General features: G+C 38.3%; 1 protein-coding gene across 1 annotated transcript in view; it reads left to right on the forward strand.

Annotated features, from left to right (window-relative positions):
* Positions 1-8,746, forward strand: part of sacm1lb (SAC1 like phosphatidylinositide phosphatase b) — a 24,412-nt gene continuing 15,666 nt past the window's right edge. The window contains exons 1-7 of the mRNA XM_017684145.2: positions 1-73; positions 2,156-2,253; positions 3,236-3,310; positions 4,698-4,825; positions 5,741-5,890; positions 6,860-6,919; positions 8,032-8,065. Of these exons, the coding sequence (XP_017539634.1) occupies positions 45-73; positions 2,156-2,253; positions 3,236-3,310; positions 4,698-4,825; positions 5,741-5,890; positions 6,860-6,919; positions 8,032-8,065 (574 nt within the window). The 5' untranslated portion in view covers positions 1-44. The remainder of the gene's footprint in view (positions 74-2,155; positions 2,254-3,235; positions 3,311-4,697; positions 4,826-5,740; positions 5,891-6,859; positions 6,920-8,031; positions 8,066-8,746) is intronic.

The raw sequence follows: 8,746 nt of genomic DNA on the forward strand, positions 1-8,746 counted from the left end.
CTTCGCGCGGCTGAGTCGGCTGACACGTCACGAAGGTCGGAAAAATGGCGAGCAGCTACAGCAGCCTGAGTCTGTAAGTGTCCGGCTAAACTCAGCATTATAAACCTTATTCAGGACCTCAGCGCTCTTTACCCTTTTAAAACGCTTTTAGACTGAACCCTTTTCACTGAAGTCTCCGGAGTGACGGCTCTGGAGTCTCTGCAGCGAGGCTGCCGCGTTTTGTTGTGTCATATTGAGCTGAAATGAGTGAAAAGGGCGTTTATTTCCCCTCATAACTCACTTTCACTCTGGCCGAATGGAGGGAGTTATTACAGCATTTCTATCTTTCTTTCACAGTATACCGTTATATTGTCTAACATAGTGCGGTTTGAGAAAAAAAAACATGGTTCTTCAAGGCTTCTTAAGTAAAGGAAATGGTTCTGTTTAGAACCACGAGTTCTGTATTGAACCTTTTTCTGCCTTTTTTCTTTGCATAGTGAAATGGTCCTTCACATTGTTGGATGTGTTTTATATGGTTCTATATGACCCCAAAAGGGCTCCCTTTTTGGTGCTATATGGAACCGTTTTAAAAAAAATGCTTGTATATAGAACCATATAGAACCATTTAGAACACATTCTTCAGCAATGTGTGAAAAGCATGAAAGACTTGCTGGAGGAACCATGCTAACCTGCTGGAACCAGCCAAAATAGCCCTGAACGTCCCCTTACAAAACAAAAATAGTAAAATGTGACATTTCCACTGACTACAATACTGTAGTTTTATCCTCTACTAATCTATTTAGTACCATAAAGGTTCTTGTACCAATAGCAGAACCCTTTAGGTGCTATATAAAGCCAGTTTTCCTTAAAGGTTCTTGAAAAAAAGTCACAGTGAAGAACTATCTGTGGTTCTGCCCTACTAAAGAGCCCTAACTACCTTTTCACGAACTGTGGTAATTGTATAAATGTAAAAATACAGTTGATGTGATTATTCTATTAGATTTGTCATTAGGATGAATAGAATGAGGCTCATATACATCTGTCTTAAAAATGCCTATCCCAGCACTCACTAGGTGGAAGGCAGGAAACACCCTGGAGGCCGCCAGCCTATCACAGGGCAGATACACTCAAACATGTATATTCACAAACACAATGAGGGGCAATTAAGCATGTCCAATTGGCCTGAATGCATGTATTTGGACTGTGGGAGGAAACCAGGCAAACCCACACAGACCCAGGGAGAACATGCCTGTTCCACACAGAAAGAACCCTGGCCGCCTGGCCCGGCGGTTTCCTCCCACACTCCAAAGAAGTGATGTGGTGTGCTGTTACGCGTGGATCAGACACAGCAGAGCTGCTGGAGTTTTTAAACACTGTGTCCACTGACTGTCCACTCTATTAGACACTCCTACTTTGCCAGTCCACCTTGTAGATGTAAAGTAAGAGATGACTGCTCATCTGCTGCTGCACGGTTTGTGTTGGTCATCCTCTAGTCCTTCATCAGTGGTCCCAGGATGCTGTTGGCTGGATATTTTTGGTTGGTGGACTATTCTCAGTCCAGCAGTGACACTGAGGTGTTTAAAACTCCAGTGGCACTGCTGTACCTCCCCCAGTCCAAAGACATGCAGTCAGGCCAGTTGGACAAGCCAAATTGCCCCTTGGTGTCTTTGTGAATGTATATGTTTGTGTGTATCTGCCCTGTGATAGGCTGGTGGCCTGTCCAGGGTGTTTCCTGCCTTTCACCTATGGTGGCTGGGATAGGCTCCAAAGCCCCCCACGACCCAGGAGGTTAAGTGACTTAGATGATAATGGTGATGTTGGAACAAAACTATTCATATATATCAGAAAAGACTTTACAGATGAAGGCGACTGCAGTCCAAACTCATGTTGCAAGTTAACATAAAAAGATTTTGTTTAAAGTGCATTTCTGTCTTTTCAGCATGAATTTTTTATTCAGTGCAAAGGGCAGCTGTGTTCAAGTGATGTGAAGAAAATGTGGTGTTACGTTTTGTTTGTACAGCAAATATGTACATGTATATGTATTTATACATCATAAAGCTGCAACACAGCCAAAATAAAAATAATAAGCTGTCCAATTTTGTGTTTTGAGCAGAAATCAGTCAAGTGCATTGCTGAGACGTTTGTTTACGTTGGTTCTCTTTGTTTGTCCTCGCAGGCACACCACCCCGGAGAAGTTTTACATAGAAGCCGGGGACGATGGCGCTAATGAAGTCCTCGCCATTGACAGAGTGTCCACAGAAATGACCCTCATAGGTACAGTGGGACAAACACTCAGTGACTGATACTGGGCAGCTGCAGAACTCAGAGTCTAGCCAAAGCAGCTGACCTGAAACTATTTCAAAGAAGAAGATTTCTATTGACTGAAGTTTTGTTATTATTCATTGTTTGAGATGTAAACAGAGTGATTCAGAGTAATTTGGTGTGAAATGGTTCAGATGCCTTTACAGTGGTGGTGATGGGAACCAGGGGTCACCATGACTACAACACATATACAGACATTTTATTTACTATCCAAAACCAGCAGTGAACCTACACGAGTCTTCTGAGCTTTTTTGTGTAACGTTGGTGGTAAAATAGTGATAAATCTGAAATAATACGTTTTCTGTGGGGACTGTTTTGCGTCACAGCGCCCTGCATATCATGTATCCCTCCACCATGAATGGATTTTAAGGCCAAATCACCACCACTGTGAACAATTCTGACTCTGAGTAAGTTTCTCTAATGCCATATATTCTCACACCAAACCACTCTGAACGAGTCTGTTTACATCTTAACCACTTATGCAGAAATTTTTATATGGAAGTATTCAAGTGTCTGATCTACTTTAAAGGTTTTCATTAACAGCTGAAACCAGTAAAATAGCTCAGCAATTACTGGAGAATTCCCACTTTGGTAAAATACAGCTGTAAATCACTTTCTCTCATTTCATAATTTTATTATAATTTTCGTATGATTTATTCTTTTATTTTATTTTGTTTATGCTCTTGTGCTTTTTTTATTGCTCAACTTTACCGTTTCTTTCACTATTTGGTTTTATGTAATAGTTAACGAATACAATTGTACTTCAATTTATTGTCCTTGCTATTATTATTATTATTATTATTATTATTATTATTATTATTGCTTCCATCATTCTGAAATTGAGGATTTCATGGAGAATTGAATAATTTTCTAAAGAATCATAATCAGATTGACTCCCTGTGAGCTCAGAGATTAAAACTCCTAATTTTTGCAGGGAGCAAGGATGTCCCTCCTTCAGCTGTGACCCGACCGATATATGGCATTATGGGAACAGTACGACTGGTTGCAGGTCGGTGTTGGAAAAATAAACGCATTCTGACTGTTTGTTTGAAAGTGGTAATGTAGCCAACAGGAATAAAAGCTATTTAAGAAAATTTGGTGTAAATTGAATCTGCTGCATGTTTTATCTTGTGCTTGTTTAGATGAACTATTGGTTTCCATTTGGCTGCATGATATCTGCATTAAAATGCAGTGTTCAATGAAGCTTGATAGCTCAATGATATTATAAGAAGTGATCCGTTATTACTGCAGTTTTCCTCTTACTGAATGTGTCACAAGTACAGACTTTTTTAAGATTAGATTGAGATTAAGTAACCCTCAACGGGGAAATTTCGCCTCCACATTTTAACCCATCTGTGCAGTGAAGCATCACACACACACTAGGGGGCAGTGAGCACACTTGCTCAGAGTGGTGGACAGCCCTATCCATGCCCAGGGAGCAGTTGGGTTAGGTGCCTTGCTTAAGGGCACTCTGGTCACAAGGCTGCTTCCTTAACCTCCAGCCCACGACCGCCCCCATTCTTGCTGTATTCACACAAATCTAACCTCTCCTTTAAGCCAATAGCAAAAAAAACAAATAACGAATTACAGAAATCCAATTCTCTGCAATACAAACAGCTACTTGCACCACAAGTGCAAGCAAAAAACACTCAGCACTCCCTGAACACACATTTCTATGTAGGCTTACAAAAACAATTTGCTGCTGTCGGACCAAAAATACGTATCTCCAAAATGGTAATTTTACAGGAGAAGGAAAAAACCTACTCTGCTGTTAAAGCAAGTCAATGGACCCAGACATTTTTCCAAGTTATTTTGGGCAGTTTCTTTTAGTTGGTAGGCAGGTAGGCAGACACACAACACTGTACAGTAACTGTAATAAGAGTGTAGACATAACAGAATAAATATATCAGATCCTATCTACAGGCATATATACAGTATATAGAAAGAAAAAAAATACACAGGGTAAAAGGGGGCTAACAAAGTATCAGAGAGACAGATGGACTACAGTCTGTAACTGTACAACTACAAAGTGCATCTATGTAGTAAGTGGAGCTGATAAAATGAACAAGGAGGTGGTCCATTTGTCATGAAATTCATACACAATGTAAAGGCCAACAGGTATTCTCAAACTATGTCAAAAAACTGTATTTCTGTTTTCTACACAAGCTTCTCCATTGTAATGCAGGTTTGTTGTAACAGTAACTTCATCACACCTATTGAAGTTAGAATAATCATTAAATATGAAGTATTTATACAGGCTGGTAGTTCAGTATTAATGTAGTATCATGATCATCATATCACGATTATGATCAAAATCTGATTAATCTGTTTTAATGAGTTTTTTTCTCACTAGCCTGACTTATTTTGCCTGTTTTTTCCTGCACTGTCTGTTTTAGGCATGTACCTCATTGTGATCACAAAGAAGAGAAAAGTCGGGGATCTGTTGGGTCACGTGGTTTGGAAGGCGGTGGAGTTTGATGTGATTTCCTATAAGAAGACAGTGCTGCACCTCACTGATAACCAGGTTCAGCAGTTTTTACATTACACCACTTGCTTTACTGTGTTCTGGAAATGTCTCAGTGCAGAGTGTTGGAAGTGTTTGGCCTACTTTCTCTAAACCTCCACCCATCACACTCCTGCACAGCCCTGCTCAGTAGGAACAGGCTTTTTTTGTGATTAATTAGCAGCAGTTTGAGTGCTTGAGTTAAAATGATAGTTTGGCCAAAAGTCAAATGTCCACAGTCAAATGTACGTCTCAGACTTAGTAAAAATAGGTGTTGAAAAGGGTTCTATATATAATCTTTTTGAAAAGTGTTCTATATACTGTAACACCAAAAGGGTTCTTCTGTCGTACCAGGCCTGACATAGTAACAATAAGAAAACCCTTTTTGAGTTTTAGTTTTTAAACACTCCACTTACAATGTCCACTCTATTAGATGCACCTGCGTTGTTGGCCCACCATCTAGATGTAAAGTGGATAGTTCTGTTTGGTGGACTATTCTCAGTCCAGCAGTGACACTGAGGTGTTTAAAAACTCCAGCAGCACTGCTGTATCTGATCCACTCAGACCAGCGCAACACCCACTAACACACCACCACCACGTCAGTATTACTGCAGTGCTGAGAATGATCCACCTCCCAAATAGTGCCTGCTCCGTGAGGGTCCATGGGGTCCTGACCACTGAAGAACAGGGTAAAAGGGGGCTAACAAAGTATCAGAGAAACAGATGGACTACAGTCTGTAACTGTAGAACTACAAAGTGCAGCTATACAGTAAGTGGAGCTGATAAAATGGACAATGAACGTAGAAACAAGGAGGTGGTCATAATGTTATGCCTGATCCATGTATTTCTATTATATTTAAGTATATTTACAAAGTAGGTTGTACGGCTGGTATATTGAGTGATATGAATCTAACCTGCTTTGACTTTACTGTTTAGATGCAGGACAACAAAGCGTTCCTGGGTATGATGAATAATGTCCTAAACACGGATGGGTTTTACTTCGCCACTGACTACGACCTCACGCACACGCTGCAGCGGCTCGCCAACACCAGCCCTGAGTTCCAGGAGATGAGCCTGCTGGAGAGGGTGAGAGAGGATGCAGGAGAGATAGAGAATGAAAGAGAGAAGGAGGAAGGAGAACGTTAAATTATGTACAGTCCTATGCAAAAGTTTGAACACCGCTAGTACCATGGATTGTAAAAAAAAGGCTTAAAGTATCTTGTTATGATATATTTTTGCTGTATCACCCACCTCTAGTTTATATACTGCAGGGCATGTTGTAACTTTGAGTATAATAAGCAAATAATCGCAACAGGATATTTTATATATCTGTAATATGCAGCCCTGCAAAATTAATATTTTTTCTTAAAAAAAAAAGTTAAAAATTAGTCCTTTACATTTCGATTTAACCCCCCCCCTGTAGTGAGTTCCCTGCAGAGGATGTGTTCTTTTTATTTTCACTTACGTACATAACTGTATATGAATTTTCTTGACTACAGCAAAATAAGTAATTTGTCTATTTCTTGTCCATTGTTTAAAAAAATCCCAAACAAGTAATTAAACTGTAAATTATTGTATCAATTAAAATGACTAAAATAATAATTACTTCATTTTATTAATTTATTCAGAAAAATTATGATTATTTTAAATTTCATTAATAAAATTGTCAAAAAATTTTCAAATTGAGATCTGTCAGTACAAATCTCAGAGGGAATAATGAATGCTCAATAACATGAATATGAAAAATAATAAAAATATGTAAATATTGAAGGATTTCATAAACCTGTCAGACCTGCTGTTGAGAGAATTCACCCTCAAAACAGCCTCAAAACACTAATAAAGTGCCATCTCTGATTGGCTGGTATGCTCAAAGCGTATAGTGAACAACATTGTGATTGGTTAAAGGGCTCTTTTGCATATTGCAACCTTCACTGATATCAGTACTGCAAAAGCCAATGTCATGATGCATATTAACAGCCAGTTTAAAATGCAGTCCCAGCATAAATTTAGTCAGGAGTCCTGATTTTTAACCTTTCCTGTGTTTGTGGTTTCCAGGCAGATCAGCGGTTTGTATGGAACGGCCATCTGCTCAGAGACTTCAGCACACAGCCCGAGGTAAGAGAAAACAGGCTCACGGTCAGAGAACACTAGAACGTGATGTGATTTGGTGTTTTAACTTAAAAAGTGAGTGACTTGACTGCCTTAAAATTATTTTATTGAACATCAAATAATGCTTTCAAACAACATATTTCATCATTCTATTGTATCGTTATTAGTGAATTAAAACCACCTACGTATATTTATATTTACATATTGGACATTATAGATGCATGAAAGAAATAGCATCTTCAGTAGATCGTTTAAATACATACTAGATACTGAAGAATTTATAGTAGTTGCTGAATAATCTGTAGTAGGAAGTGTGTAATTAGTAGTAATTACTAAATAATTAATAATAGATAACAACTCATTCAGCCATGAATAATTCATAATATACTCAATTGCAAGTTTCCTTTTAAATTAATTTCTCAAATGTGTACATCAGCTCAACATGAATGAAATGTTACATCAACATTATTAAATACTATTAAACTTTCATAACTGATAGTAGTTAATGTACAGTAGGTACTGAATAAGTCATAATACCCACTGAGTAATTAAGTTGCCAAATAATTCCTAGTAGTTACTGAGTAATTCATAGTAGGTTGTGAATACTTTATAGTAGATACTGAATAATACATGGTAGATACTGAATACTTTATAGTAGGTAGTGAATAGTTTATTGTAGATAGTAAATACTTTGTTAGATACCGAATAATATATAGTGGTTCCTTAGTGATATATAGGAGATACTGAATACTGTATAATAGGTAATGAGTACTGAATACTTTACAATAGGTACTGAATACTGTATAGTAGGTAATGAGTAGTTTATTGTAGATACTAAATGCTTCATAGTAGATACTGAGTAATATATAGTAGATACTGAATACTGTATAGTAGATACTAAATACGTTATTGTAGTTACAGGATAATCATGTTAATGGACCTGTCAAAGCTCTCCACTGTAACATCAGCATGACTCTTACTTTCATTGTTGTGAGACTTTTCCCAACAATGCTAAAGAATGCAGAGTGTGTATAGGTCAGTTGTTCGTTCAGTAGTTAATTGCATATGCTTGTATTAATTCAGCCTTTTTAATTTTATCCTTCTGGTTTCTCTCACAGCTGCACAGGTTCGCCTGCCCTGTGATCCATGGCTGTATCCTTAAATGTCTGCACTGAGCCAGTAGCTTCGGTTATTACCTTCAGGTTTGACTTTCCAGCTGCAGAGTAAACAGAAGCAGGCTGTGTTTTAGAGGTGCAGCCTCACTACTTTACAGGAGCCGTTATCAGTCTTCTGTGAAATGTTTACCCAAGTTTGAGAGAATCTAACTGTTGCAAAGCAGATTATATTGTAGTCTTTCTGGGTTTCTGATGTTAGTCTCACCTGTTTTTGTCATTTTAGTGCAACTTCATTGTATTTTGTGTTATATAATGTCATTTTTATAAACCCTGACCTGTTTATTTACATTTACAGCATTTAGCAGACACTCTTATTTTCTTTCTCTACCTTGAGAAAGTATCTTTGCTAGTTACCAATAGGTCAGAGAGAAAGCTAGTCCTGAGCTCAGATACTACTAGAAACAAAAAGTCACTCCTGATACCAAAAATGAAAGGAACAGAGTTGAGCAGTGCAATACAATACAATACATAAGAGCAATACAATACATTACAATCAATACTTATTTCAGTGCTCATTTAAGTGCTGTTGTATAAAGAGATGGTCTTCAGTCTGCGTTTGTAGACCATGAGAGAGACTGATGTCCGGACAGCCAGCGGGAGTTCTTTCCACCACCTGGGTGCCAGTCCAAAGAACAGTCTTGATGCTTGTCTTCTGCGT

Source organism: Pygocentrus nattereri, chromosome 24, assembly GCF_015220715.1.
Source record: "Pygocentrus nattereri isolate fPygNat1 chromosome 24, fPygNat1.pri, whole genome shotgun sequence".
NCBI lineage: Eukaryota > Metazoa > Chordata > Actinopteri > Characiformes > Serrasalmidae > Pygocentrus > Pygocentrus nattereri.